Here is a 14,931-nt window from a genome sequence, read left to right on the forward strand (position 1 = left end):
GGGAGGATGTGATCAGGGACGGAAACTCTAGCTGAGTCCTAGAGGACAAAGAGGAATTAGGGGCAGGGGTACAATGACCCTGGTGGGTAGGACAGAACATGGGATGCTGCACATGACAAAGAGGAGAGGGTGGAGGAAAGGGACATTGAGGTGAAGCTTTGAAGGAAGTCGTTTTACTATTTGTAACCCAAACTTACTCCCCCCCCCCAAATCTTCACAGAAGAGATGTCCTTTGAGCGAGCCAGACTCAGCATGAGAAACAGAAGGAACGGTACTTTGGACAGCACCCATACCCTGTATTCCAGTGTGTCTCGGAGCACAGAAGTATCCTACAGTGAGAGTGTAAGTCGCACCTGTTTTAAAGGTTATAACTGCAACCTCAATAAGTTGTTAAATAATGCATTTGCTAAGTGACTTTTAGGAGATTTTAAATACCACTTTTCAATATTCTTTTTACTCTTTAATGTGTGATGCTCTTGCCTTTGGTCTGATTCTTAAGTCTAAGTCCCTTTTCCAGCTCTGTGACCAGGGTCTCAGGTTGTCAGGAATACAAATACTCTCATTTGTCAGGAAATTACACTACATTCCAGTCTGACATCCAGGTTGCCCTCGACTATAGCAGGCTAGTGGCTAGCTTTGAAAAGAAAGAGAAGAGACAGAAATGGGAGATTCTGGAGCGCTGTTCAGTATTTCAGTCTCATTGGTGGGTTACATAGGGGCTGATTTTGTGATGTATCACACACACACACACACAAAACAAGCAAAACCCTGCTGTGTCCAGCTGGGGTCTGCCTCCTAGGGCTGGGACTACGCAACTGAGGTGCCCAGGTGCAAAATTCAAGGAGGCACAGACTCTGGGGGAAGTGGGAGAAGGGCTGCTCCTGCACTTGCTCACCCTTGAGACTGAGCATCTTCTTAGATTTGCTCCCCAGTCTCACCTTAGTCCCGGCCCTGTGAGAAGCAAACAGTAGGCAAAGCATAGTGGAGCCTTCTCCAGTTTTGCACTCCTTTGCTTTTCTCCTTGGACCCCAAGTGACGAAGCATCTCTGGAAGGGCCCTTGTGGGTGGGTCCAACTGGCCTCAGGTGTCAGTGCCCCGGAAGATGGACAGAGACTTATTCTTTCTCTTACTGGTCCTCCTGTGGCTTCCCACTTGATGCATCTCCTCCCCTCAGCCCCTGTGGGTCACCCCATTCCAGATGCAGGAGCCTTCGTGGTAGAAGTACTGAGACCACCCTAGAGTGCCTCAATTCTGGGGTGTTCCTGTTTGCCCTCTGAACACATACATACCTCTGCAAAGTGTTTTTCAGAGGGAATGTTTAGCAATAAAAAACTTTTAAAAAAATCTCACTTTTCCTCCATGAGCTTTGATTTCACAAGTTTAACGAGCTATTGAATTTTATTTATTCACGTTAAGTAGACACAAAATTAGGTAAGTGGATAAAAAATATAAAGAGGAAGAATGAGTGTCATGGATTTTTAAAAATTTTGTATACAGGTGAGCATAGAAGCTATTTTTGCTTAAGTGTTGGTTGTGAAGTATACATAGAAAAGAATGTATAAATGTAAATTTCCAGCTTAAAGTATATTAAAATGGATGCTTTTTTACCTACCACCTGCTTGAGATGGAGAATATCACTTATTCTACTTCATTCCTTCAGAAATCCCCCTATGTGCCCCTTTCTGGGTTTTGTTCTCTCCTGTCAGAGGTGGTAACCACTATCCTGAATTTTGTGTTACCCATTCCTTGCTTTAATTTATAATGTTATGATTTGAAAATAGTGTTTCTAGTATATAAACAGTATGTTTGGTTTTGTCTGGTTTTGATACACATAGAATTGTGCTATAAGTATCTTATGTGAGTTCCTTTTTTTTTTTTTTGCTTGGCACTGTTTTTGAAATTCATCCACATTGAGACATATAGTCATTGATTCATTTCACAGTTGTGCAGTGCTCCATTATGTGCTTATATTTATTCTGCCTAAGGGTGATGGGCATCTGGGTTTCTGGGTTTTGCTATTTAGGAGCAAAATCACTCTTAACATTCTTGGGTGTGTAAGTTGGGTCTCTTTGGAAAACATTCTTTGAGTTGAGGCTGGGTAGGTGAAGGCCAACAAATCTCCTTCTTGGGGTCTGGAGTTTAAGGCACAGGATTTATGAGGAAACATATTCAAAGGACAGGGAAGAAGAGGCACATGGTCCCCATTCTCCGATATCTGAGGACTTGCAGGGACAGGGGAGGCCAAGTTGGGGAAGGACACCCTGGACTTCATTCCAGGAGAGGAATCCACTTCCTCACTCCATTTGCAGTGTACGGCTGTTGACTGTCTCGCTGCTGGGAATAAGGAGTCAAGTCTGGTTTTGGTGCCAGCAGCCTGACTTGTGAGGCCAACTGTGCATGACGTTGTTGGAGAAATCCAGTTGCAGTGCCCGGTGACCTGCAAGAAGTGGCATTGGGCTACTGGAGAGGGAAGCCCTAGCAGTGTTACCGCCTCAGGGCAAGATAGCTGTCAAATTTGAAAAAAAAATCAGTGCCAGGCATTCTGAGTATATAGACCATTCATGGGACAATCCTGCCTCTCTCTTCACACGGGACTATTCCTCAGGGAGGTAACTTTACTGGCAAGAATAGACAATATTCCAGAATGGTTGCATCAATTTATTCACCCACCCGCAGTAGGCATGAGGCCCACTGCCCTCTCCTCCATCCTCGCTGGGTGTTAATTGCTTTTTACGTTTTTGCCAACCTGATGGGTGTGAAATGAGAGCTGGTTGTGGTTTTACTTCACATACATTTGCCTCATTATTAATGAAGTTGAGCTTCTTTTCATGTATTTATGGGTTATTCTCTTTTATTTAATACTTGCTCTTGTCTTTTGTCATTCTTTTCCATTGGGTTGTCAGTTTTATTCTTATTGATGTATAGTTCATTTGTATTCTGGTTACACATCACATGATGTTTAATATATGTTGCAAATGTTTACTACTACTTTGAGGCATGTAGGTATTTTAAAAGTATTAAATCTGTTTTCAAATTGTTTGCTTCTGCCAACTTAAGGGCAGCTTTGGGTTTATGAAGACTTAGGTTGTTTGTCAGAATTAGGTCCCAGTTGTACTTAACTATCTTGCCCATGGGAGCACAAATACAACTATGGAAGGAGGTTTTGGAATATGTCTTCTTTTGAAAAGCAAGCATAAGAGGAATGGGAATCTGCATTGATATATTATTAATGTAAAACTATCATCCAATGCTTATATTTCCCCTAGTAGCCTTAGAGATGGAAAAACATAATTTTTATGTGTATAATGCCATTTATATGCAAGACAACTCCAAGTAACTTTTAGAAAAATTTGCATTTAGTTATAAAAATTAAAATATATTCCTGTTTTTTAAAAAAACTTTGTGTACTCTAAAAGCATGAACAAGTGCTGGATCTATGAATATGCGGTAAATTCGTAAAGCCTTTGTACTAGAGTAAGAGCATAGCTAGTATTCATTAATATCAACAGTGGGTGATAATAAATTAGTAATATGTTATCCAATGCTCTCTCTCCAAAGGACTTGGTGAATTTTATTCAAGCACATTTTAAGAAACGGGAATGTATCTTCTTTACCAAAGATTCCAAGGCCACGTAAGCTACTACTTTCCCTCCATTTTTGCTTTCTATGTTAAAAAAAAATTACTGACGACCATTACAACAAACAAATAAATGCTCTGTAGTTCATTATTAAAGATGTTTTCCTCTAGTAATTCTCAGAAACGGTGTGTGAGCAGGAAGGATTTGACAAGCAGCTTGTAGTTGTTCCTTAGAATTATAAAATTTTGTTTTACGTTTTTAGCTTTGGTGAAGTCACTGAGAGAGGCTGTCATTCCCTTTAGTATTCTCATAGGCCTAGGAGCCTACCTGAGTTGTTTTATAGCAGTTGACCAGCAACACCCTGTGTTTGCACATGTGTCAGTCTGACTGGCTCCTCTATCAGGCTTTTCTTCCTCCCTGTTGACTTTGGACCTTTCCTTCCTTGGTATTTCTCTACTCTGAGTTTCATGTGTTGTGGAACATTAAGGCTGGGTTACAAGGAGATCCTCAATAAATGTGAGCAAGTGAGTAAATTAATGGATTGACTAATGCTGCCTCTTTGTGCAGATAATGTACCTGAATTAAATTGAAAATAGAACAATTTTAATCCTATCTTCCATCCTTCTTAATCCTCTCTGCCCCTTCTCTTTTGCTGGCTGGTGATGCAGAAAGAATACAGCTATTCATTGATTGGAAGTTGCTGCTGTAGTTTATAATTAAAGGATTGACCTTCTGTTGAGTGGAGGCAATGAACAGAGGAAAGATGTAGGAATAAGCAAGGAAAAAAGCTTTAGAGTCAGCCTTGCTTCCAAGCTTGAATTGGTTGCCTCCTCACTGTACAACTTTGAGCCAATTATTCTCTTTTCTGAGGCTAATTTGCTTATTCTAAAAAATCTAGCAAAATTATACCTTATGGGCTGTAAAAGTTCAACAAGGTAGCATATAAAATACCTTGTGTAATGCCTCAGAGAATAAAAGACTCTCAATAGATGTGTCTTCTTCCTTTGCACACATTAAAAAATGAACATCAGAAAAACTAAGAGATCTCTATTTTGTCATTGGTATAAATGTATTTATCATGAGTCATTCCGACAAAGTGCGAACTCTGTGAGTCAGCATTTATCCCCTGCAGATGTTTTGCTGAAGGGTTTTGCTATTAATTGTGTCATTTGACTGGTAGAAAAAACAGTTTGGATTCATACATTCATTCAACAATTATTTTCTGAGCTTCTTTTATATCACAGGACTTTCTTTATGGAATTGCTAATACTGTAACCCCCTTGCAAGATGGCTGTCATTTTATTATTTGACAGATAAGGCAAGTGAGGCCCAGCAGGGTTTGGTTTTTTACCTATTGTCACAGGGCCAGTGGAAGACTGTTGAGGGATTTGAATCCAGGCTTTCTGGTTCCAAGGTTCTGGCTTCTCTTATCCCTTTCTAAAAATGACACTGCTTCAGACAGACCAAATTCATCAACATTTTCTCAGTTACAGCTATCCAATCTAATTGGCTTAAACGAAAGTGACAGGCAAGGGTCTGTGGGGTGTGATATGGGATTTTGTAGCCGAAAACATAGCCAGATCTTGGGCTGGAACAATGTCAGGAAGACCCTATCACTCCACCTGTTGTTTCTCCCCTTCACTGTGGGCAGGCTCCTCGCAAACACTGGCAAAATGGTCATTGTTCATTGGCGTATGTGTTGTTCAGCTTACCATTATCAACTGCAGGAAAAGAGGACCTTGTTCCTAGCAATCCCACCAAAAGTCCTGGGCTGATGTTCATGACTCTTATTGACCTAGTTTGGGCCATATGTCCCCCATCCATGAGGCAGGAGGATGCAATATGATGATTGGCCAGGCTCGAGTGATGTGTCCACATGGACTCTGTAGAAAAGGATGAGTCCTCAAAGGAGAGTCAGAGTGCACTTACTAACAGAAGAGGAAATGGATGCAAGTTAGGGAAACCAATGGCTGCCCACATTATAGTTCTTGGTTATATCTTAAGTCTGGGTCAAAATAATAGAGATGTGGTGAACAGCTACAGCCCTCAGCAACACAAGCATAGGACAAGAACTGCTTCTTCCAGTTCCCATCTTAGAAGAGACGCAAGGTTGTAGACTCTATAAGTTTTGAATTTCCCTATATATATCATTTCTTCATAGGTAGTAGGAACACTCCATGTAATCTAAGTTATCCATCAGACAAGGAAGTCAAATGAAGTGATTATTATTGACACACCAGTTTAGCTACCACTTGCCACACTAGCTGACATAAGTTGCCCAAAGTCTCCCCTGAGAGTCCCTGAGGTTGTCACTCATGTGCTAAGACCAGCATACCCATTTCTGTCCACTATAACTCCTTGGGAATGTCACTAGAGGGTGATGCCGCACCTTTGTTCCTGCTGCCAGTTGCCTCTGAGGCATGCTGCCAGCTTAAGGGCTGCCTCCTAGAACTCTTGAGGTACTAATCCCCTGGATGTGAGACTGTTCTAATCAGTTCACACTTCCTTGGTAATGCTGGGTTTCAGGTAGAAACAGGAAGAGAACTAGTATTGCAACAGCAGCACTGTACATCAGAACTTCCTGACATAGTGGAAAAATGTTATATCTGTGCTGTCCAGTATGGTAGTCACTAGTCACGTGTAGCTATTGTTCATCAAAATGGGACTTGTACAACCGAGGAACTGGAGTTTCAACTTTAAGTTTACTTAATTTAAATATGAAATTAAATAGTCACATGTAGTTAATGGCTACCACATTGGACAGTGTAACTCTATAGGATTCAGACATAGTTCAAGAAGTAGAACTAGGGTTCTATTGCCCTCCTGCTCTCTTCATCTCTCTTATCTGTCATCCTTATCCTCCTCCAGCTATCTGTACTCCTAATACCTCTCTGGGAAGCCCTCTTCTCCATTTGTAAACTAATTCATGCAAAGTGGTGCTTGGAGGGCTACCAGCCCATAGGATATCAAGATGGAGCCAGCTTGCTCCCTCAGTCAAGGTTACCTGAGGCATACTAACCTATGCTTAGCAGGGAAAGGGCTCAAGAGTCTGTCTCTAGTTGTGGCAGGGACAGATGGGGCAGGGAATTCTCTCTCCCAGCCTCCAACGAGCTTGGGTGGGTGTGGACAGATCCCAAAGGATAGTGGGACAGTAGTAGCTATGGGGAGAGAAGAGGAACATTGGGAAGCAGTCTTGGCTCAGAAAGTACCCTAGGACTTAGGAAGAAAAAATCAAGTTCACTTCTGTTTGACTTCTTTTTCTTGGCCAAACTGAGTGGTGCCCTGGGAGCTGATACAAAATGAAGGCTGGTGGGTGATTTTGAATCCAGTCTCTAGCTCAATTTTTATAGCTCTAAAAATGTTGAATGGTTTGACAAATACTTTGAATAATTAAGACTTTTGGTTACAAAAAACTCAACTGCCATAACCTAAAAGTGGAATTTACTATAAGAAAACAGGAAGGCTATTTAAGTGCAAAATGGTTGGGCCTCCGGAGTGGTTAGAAACCAGACTGGACATGTGTGGACTCAGTAGGTCCTCTCTGCCCAGCCCTGTCCATCTCTCTCTGTGTACTTGCTTTCTTCTTCCTTGTATAGATATGATCAGAGTGCCTGGTCTTCCATGTCTCAAGGGTAGACTTGAAGAGAGATGGAAGCAACTTTTGGGTTCCTCATTCCAAATTCCCAAAAAATTGATGCCTGTGTCAATCCTGGCTTAACTGCTTGTTCCTGGGCTATCAGTTGTGGACATTTCCACAGTTCAGTTTTATAAACAGACTCACCTTGATCCAGCTATGTAGATGAAGTCAGAGGAGAAAAGACAGTTCCCCTTGAGTCCAAGTCAAATGCATAATCTCCCTCAGGGACCTGAACTGATGTATCATCAGCAGCTTCCCCCTAGGAGAGTAAGTTGCTTGTGAAGATTCCTGTTGAGATGCATTTGTTCCTCATTACAGAATCTCTTTGTTGAGTCTTTAGTGAGTACCCTGGGCTTTCAGTACTTCAAAAAGATCTTTATTAGCAAAACAACTCTGGATCCATGTATCACTATTGAAGCCAATTGCTTCCAGGCAGTGGAAACTTGTCCACGATTTGTTCTGGGATGCATCTGCTTCTGAAGTGGTCATGAGACTTGCCTACAAAGCAGCTAGTTTCAGCTCCTTTTGTACTTTAAAAACAGTCATAAAAATGCATATCACTATTATCATCTTGTAAATGAAAACGTGATCTACTGCCACAGAGTGTTTTTAGAATTAATCCTACATTTTGCCGTATGTCAAATAAGATCAACAATGAAGATCTTAAAAATACAATCATGACAGCCATGTACATTTAAGCTCATTTTCTGGAAGAAAAAAATACTTTACAAAAATGATTGGGGATGGATGAGGATACAACTATTTTGCAAGAAGACCAATCAATGTATTCATTTACTTTTTTGCTCATTCATTCTGAGGATATTTGTTGAATGCCTTTCTATGCCAGGAGCATGGGACGGATAAGATAAAGAGGTCAGCTGGAAGCAAACTCAAACAGGATTTCTTTCATTTTCATATCTTTATTTGTCTCAGCTTGTTCATGGAATTTTTGCTTCAGGGTCACCATGTATGGTTGCCTGGGCTGTGCAAGAGAATGCTGGGGGTTAAGTTCTGTGATCTGTCTGTGCACTCTGGCATAGGTCCATGTCTGCCAGAAAAGAATACCTTCTCTAGGAGGTTAGTGGTAAGGGTGACCACATATTTTATTGTGGGATCTGGGACACTGATAAGAGTGATGGAAGCACTGATTCTACTAGGACTTGGGCAAACTGGGACTGTCCTGGGCAGTTCAGGACGTTGGGCCACCCACTCGTGGTGGCCCTGCCTTGCTCCATTGTTCCTTTGCTGTTTCATTAAAAGCAAGTCCTGGCCTGCTTCAGTGGCCAAACTTGTCTTCCACTTTGCTATTCTCCAGTTTCCTTGAGACAGAACTCCCTGTTCTCCTTCTCCACTGACCATGGTTCCCTTGAATTCCTAGCACCCTTCTGAATCCTGTCAAAGGTTGATCAGAGAGACAAGAGGGAGAGATGCAGAACCAAGTGGGTGGAACAGACAGAAAAAGGCTGGGAGGAGGGTGAACAGTGACTCACTAGGGGAGAGCCGTTTTTGTTAATATTAGAATTTTTGCTTTTTTTGTAGTTTATCTTTATGGAGACCCTGACACTCAGTATGCCCTGGATAGGAGGGACAGCTAGTCATGGAATATGTTTTGGGGTTTTTTTAAACTGCATTTTTACCTTTTCTGTTGCCTTTGCTACTTTTTGATTTGCATGTATGGCACCACCACAACCTAAGAGTCACGTTGATGGAGCACGTGGTATGCACCAGGCCCAGTGAGACACTCTGCATCATTTCCAACCCTCAAGGCAAGCCTGATAGAAGAGGGATTGTGTGAGGATACAAGAAAGTGTTTTGTTGTTGCTGCTGCACTTTGCCAGGTGTTGTACTTAGCTATTTCCAAGAGCTCATGAGCAACTCAGGGGCAGGCCTCATATTCAGTGATTCTTGGGATGCTGTGAACTCAGCCCGGGTCTGACTCAGAGTGGACTTTCAATCACTATCTGTTGAGTGATTATAGTGTGTTGGGCGAGGCTCAGGGGAAGATGATTTACCACTCACTATGGCTCTTTTTCTCCTCTTCCAATTTCTGGCCATGTATATGTGCCATTGAATAGATAAATTTAGTTCATTGTACTTTTAATGGGAAGAACTAGTATTCATTTATTGCACAATTTGCCTTTGTCTAGCCCAAACTATTGAATGTCTCTCAAGCAGCTAATGTCCAACATGGAAAGGATGGTCTCTCTAACTTCTGAGGTGCTTTGGGTCTCTGCCAGGGGAATGTCTCCTCAGTGAGTTTGGCGCGTAGGAAGGATGGCCCACCTTGCTTCATACTGGCAGGGCTAGTGCTGAGGCACTAATGCCAGCCCAGGGCTCCTGTGTGTTATGAGCTGTGTGAGAAGCTGAACAGTTTCCATATTTCTGAGACTTAGTCCCAGAAGTGCTGCATGATGACTTACTCAGATGAGAGGCTCCTGGAGAGCAGGAATCTGTTGTCCTACTATCCCAGCTGTCAGCACAGAGCCAGCTTGTTGGTACGCACCAGGCCCAGTGAGACACTCTGCATCATTTCCATTGGTAGATGGACAATAAGTACCAGAGATAAAACATCAAAATAGTTTCTACATGACCAACTGAGATGATGAAGATAGTCTGAACATAACAATTGATAGTATTATTTCTTTTAGTGTCTATTTAAGCCAACAATATCTGGTTTCCATGAATAGCCTTAATGAAATCCATTCCTTCCTGTCCACACCATTGTACTTAGGGAAAATGTGTGCAAGTGTGGCTATGCCCAGAGTCAGCATATAGAAGGCGCTCAGACCAATCAGAATGAGAAATGGAATTACAAGAAACACACCAAGGAATTTCCAACAGATGCCTTTGGGGATATTCAGTTTGAGACACTGGGAAAGAAAGGAAAGGTAAGCAATGGCTTTCTGCATTGGCAGCTAATTCTTATGCTAACAGGACTTGGACTGCCTTTACCTACCTTGAATTGTCTAATAGGACGGAGGCAGGAGAGATGGGTAGTAAATACCAAAAATGATTGCATGAAAGCATAAATCATGTAAAAGCCAAGCAGCTAAGTCAAGGTGGTGATTAGATTATGCTCCACTGGAAAACTCAGGTAAGGCCTGGATTACTACCCAGCCTCCTTTGTCCATGCACATAGGAGGTGTTTCTGTAACATTCACGTTGAACCCTATTGCTACTAGGGGGCCCATGCCAATGCTTTTGTGAATCCTACCACTCCATTCTACATACTCCTGAGAATACTTTGGCCCCGAATTTGTATTCTCTACACTCCACTGTGCAATTTTTCCCCCCAAAGGTGTTAATGGCTGGAAATAGCTTCTACTTAAATCATCTGGTGTTTCCACGACAACCCCGTCCATGGGCTTCTCTTGTTGGGCCCGGACTCCACACATCCCAAGTCCTGGAAATTGGTCTAGCTCCAACCACTGCTGTCCCTTTCCAGGGCCTCTGGCTGGGATGGGCCTGTGCCCTCTCTCGCCATCCTGCAGCTCTGCCTACCGCTGGCGTGGCCCCTCAGTCCGTGCTTAGTATCGCCGCTGGAGGGTGCCCTAAATGCAGAGCCCACCTCGTTCCTTCTGTGCTTCAAACACCTCGTGGGCGTCCCGCTGCCTTTAGGATGAAGTCCCAAGCTCTCCGTTAGCGGCCATTTTAGGGGCCCCGTATCCCTCCACTTTACTGTTTTTCTTCCCCTTCGCCGTGGCGCCCCCCTAGGATCCCACCTGGAACTCCCACGAGTGCCATTCCTCTCCCCAAGTCTCTTCCCTTAGGAACAGGTGAGTGGAGGCCGATCCTGACGCTTTTCCCTTTTCCCCACAGTACATCCGTTTGTCCTGTGACACTGACGCAGAAATCCTCTACGAACTGCTGACCCAGCACTGGCACCTGAGAACACCTAACCTTGTCATTTCCGTGACCGGGGGCGCCAAGAACTTCGCCCTGAAGCCGCGCATGCGCAAGATCTTCAGCCGTCTGATCTACATCGCGCAGTCCAAAGGTGCGGGCGCGAGACTGCTGCCTGGCGGCCCTGGGAAGATTGCTGCCTGGCAGCCTTTGGGGAGATGGCAGCCCCCTCGCCCTGGGAGGAATACGCCTGTGGGTTATTCCATCCAAGCCGTGCCCAGGCTTCTGTGGCATTGAACGAAGTTCCCATTTGCGATTCATCCACAGAATCCAGATGCTGCTAGAACAATATGAGTAATCATTTTATTGGAAGCAGTATCCTCAAATAACTGGACAGACAGGGAACTCTGGAAAATGGTTGGGAGTTTCACAAAGTATTCTTTTAAATGTTAAGGTGCTTCCTGGGGCTGGGGGGCGGATTTTATTTTTCAGTCTTTTAAGGTTTCATGTTGTTATTTACACATGTAAAATTTTACCCAGAGTTTTGCTTTTGATGAATCGAAAAAAGACAGTTTAATTTGCTTGCTCTTCAATTCTGATATCAATGATGCACTTTTTGCCTGGCAGATTTACAGCTTGTAAGTGCTATGTCAGTGTCTCAGGAACAACCATGGGTTTCTTACTTGAATCATTTGGTTAGCATTTCCTTTCTTTTTAATCTTTTATTTTGAAAAGTTTTTAATCTGCAGAAATGTTGCAAGAATAATGCAATGAACATCCATACTCTCTTCACCTAGATTCATCAATTGTTAAAATTTGTTCATGGGCGTACATCTCCTAAGAACAGTGGTCTTTCACATAACCCAATACAATTTAAAACCCAGGACATTTACTATTGAGTAATACCGCTATCTAAATAGTCCATACTCACACTATACTAATTATCCCAACACTGTTCTTTAGAACAAAATTTTTTTTTTCTAAATTTGGACTCCAAACCCATTTTGCTTTTCATATCTTTTTAGTTTTCTTACATCTGGAACTGGTTCTTAGTCTTTCATTGTTCTTCATAACAGTTTTGAATAGGATAGGCCAATTGCTTTGTAGGCTCTCAGTTTGGGTTTGGTTGATGTTTTCTCATGATTACTTTCAGTTTATCTAAGCTTAAGATTTTTAAAGCTTCTTTTATGAACAATTAATATTGACTGATTAAGGAAATATGTCTCATTTTAGATATGAGTTTTTTTCTTAACATCAAGAACAAACTGTGAAATTGGTTTTTTCCTCACTATTATATTTCTCAATTTCCAGATCAACCAGAGGGGGCAATTTAGGGTTGTCACTTTGCTATGAAATTGAGCAACTCAATTTCCTTAATACTAACTCCTGAACACATAACTTCATTCATTAGCAAATACTTATTGCGAGCCAAGCTCGGTGGCTCAGCCTGTAATCCTGCATCTTTGGGAGGCTGAGATGAGTGGATTGCGTGAGCCCGCGGGTTCGAGACCCACCTGGGCAACTTGGTGAGACCTCATCTCTACAATAAATCAAAAAATTAGCTGGGCGTGGTAGCGCACACCTATAGTTCAAGCTACTGGAAGGCTGAGGCGGAAGGATCCCTGGAGCTCAGCAGGTCGAGGCTGCATTGGCCGGGAGCGGCCACTGCACTCCAGTCTGGGTGACAGAGTGAAAGTCCAACTCAAAAACAAAAACAAAAAACAAATACTTATTGGATGTCTACTCTATGCCAGGAAATGTCTAGGTGCTAGAAATATAGCAGAACAAAACAGACAAAAGTTCCTGACCTGGAGAACACTTGTTTCTATTTAGTTTAACTAAGACAATTGAAGACATTAACAGCCTCATTGGCCCCTGTTGGCCATATAGCCTCATTTTAATGTTGGTAGCCAAAATCTGTCTGGAGAAAGGAGACTGGATGTTGAGGGATTGAATTTACATCCCGGGAGATCTGGCTCAAAGAAGTGGGTGTGAAACTTCTAAGACCACATCGCATTTAACTGAAAATATTTTTTGATATGAGGAGATCACTAAACTTAGTCCTCATTGCAGAAGACAGTAGTAAAATTTACAAAATGAAGACAGTCAATAAAAGAACTTTTGAATGATCGGAGGAGAGGACTGCCTCCTGACTCCTGAGGCTTCCATTATCAGAGCTAATGCAGAGAGGATAGTGACTGCCCCTCAGGGTAGATTCCTGCATGGGCAGCATATTACACTAGAATCATTTCCAACTTTAGATTCTAGTGTTATGTAAATAATATTTTTGTAGGTATTTTAATTACTTGTATTTCTTACACACACACACAAAATCAAAACGCTGCAAAAACATTGGCATTGGACTGATCATTAAATATAAATCTTTAAAAGGTCAGACTGCAAAAGCATGCCTTTATAAAGCAATTCAAAGTGTTGACACCAAGATCATCCCAGAAAGATCCTCTCTAGTTCAACTATCGTGGGGGGTCTGGGTCTGCCTGTTTTCCATGGTGGCACTGCCTAACTTGCTTTGATTCTCAGGCTAGGCATTCATTGTCCATAAAAAGAGTTTCTTAGAGGCTAAAGAGGCAGATTTTTTGGCCACACCTCCCAGAGAGTCAATGGGGTAGATCCATATTTTCTAATGAACACCTCTTGGGGATACTGCCTGAGGTCTCCTTCTTCTTTCTTGCCATGGCATAGGCAAGACCTATTTCAAAGCACAGCTGTCAATGCTGTGTTCTGGTGCCCTTGGGGATAGAAGTTTCTTTAGGGGCCAGTGAGCACAGGATGGAAACCTTACCCAGCACCAGCTGAACATTTGCTTTTATCATCATTGGCAGGAGCTTGGATTCTCACGGGAGGCACCCATTATGGCCTGATGAAGTACATTGGGGAGGTGGTGAGAGACAACACCATCAGCAGAAACTCGGAGGAGAACATTGTGGCCATTGGCATTGCGGCTTGGGGCATGGTCTCCAACCGGGACAGCCTCATCAGGAATTGCGATGCTGAGGTATGAGTGACAGAGGAGGAGGTCTTCAAGGTCACATGGAAGAAAGACCATGGCATAGGGCTGTGGCCTGAGCAATGGGGCTCTGTGAGAGTATCAGCTCATGGGAAAGTCTACCTTTCAAGGAGTGCCTTTGGGACCTCAGTAAATAAAAACAAGATGACACACTTAAAGAACTCCTGGAAAGCCAGGAGTTAACAGAGAGTATGTTTTGTTCATTAAAATTTGTTCTCAGTAACCTCATGTTAGAGTCAGGTTCTTTATTCTTTCTGTGGCTGGAATCTATCTTGAGAGGGCTCGAGCCAGTCTACAATACCTAGAATGTTTGGCCACACTCACAGGAATTCAAATCAATCTATATGGTTCCTGGTTAATTTGGCATTAAGAAGGCTGTGAGACACACCCCCCCCCCAACTGTTTCCCGTGAACACATTTAGAGACTAATAAGCATTTCATGTTAAAAATACAAGGTAGTCATATGGAGTTTTGTTTCAAGTGTGGAATTTTGAAAACAACATTTCTGGTGAGCTGAGGACCTTCTTAAGCAACAGGTGCTCTCTTCCTAGAAGCTTTGGAACAAATGTTCAGAAATCCAAATTTAATCTACCCCTTCTCCCATCTGGGGCTTCTTAGAAGTTTAGACAGTAAATGTTAAGGATTTTTAGGATTTATGTGGTTTTCTTTTATAATTATTTTGCTCTTGTGTCTCTGTTACCATTTTTGAGATTTATAAGAGGGCAGAGGAGAGTGGGAGATATTTCTTGTGCATCTTCAAGGAAGCAGCATGGTGGAGTGGGAGGATAGACTTTGGAGTCAGGAGTTTGCGTTTGAGTAATCACTCCTTTTCTAACTGCACAGTC

General features: G+C 42.6%; 1 protein-coding gene across 2 annotated transcripts in view; it reads left to right on the top strand.

Annotated features, from left to right (window-relative positions):
• Positions 1–224: 224 nt before the first annotated feature.
• Positions 225–14,931, top strand: part of TRPM8 (transient receptor potential cation channel subfamily M member 8) — an 89,029-nt gene continuing 74,322 nt past the window's right edge. For both annotated transcript variants that reach the window (XM_008056622.2, XM_021711226.1), the window contains exons 1-5: positions 225–342; positions 3,559–3,632; positions 9,947–10,103; positions 11,035–11,212; positions 13,902–14,074. In XM_008056622.2, coding sequence (XP_008054813.1) covers positions 226–342; positions 3,559–3,632; positions 9,947–10,103; positions 11,035–11,212; positions 13,902–14,074 — 699 coding nt within the window. In that variant the 5' untranslated portion in view covers position 225. The remainder of the gene's footprint in view (positions 343–3,558; positions 3,633–9,946; positions 10,104–11,034; positions 11,213–13,901; positions 14,075–14,931) is intronic.

Source organism: Carlito syrichta, unplaced genomic scaffold (genome assembly GCF_000164805.1).
Source record: "Carlito syrichta isolate Samal-C Ts95f unplaced genomic scaffold, Tarsius_syrichta-2.0.1 Scaffold12763, whole genome shotgun sequence".
In the NCBI taxonomy this organism is placed as follows: Eukaryota; Metazoa; Chordata; class Mammalia; order Primates; family Tarsiidae; genus Carlito; species Carlito syrichta.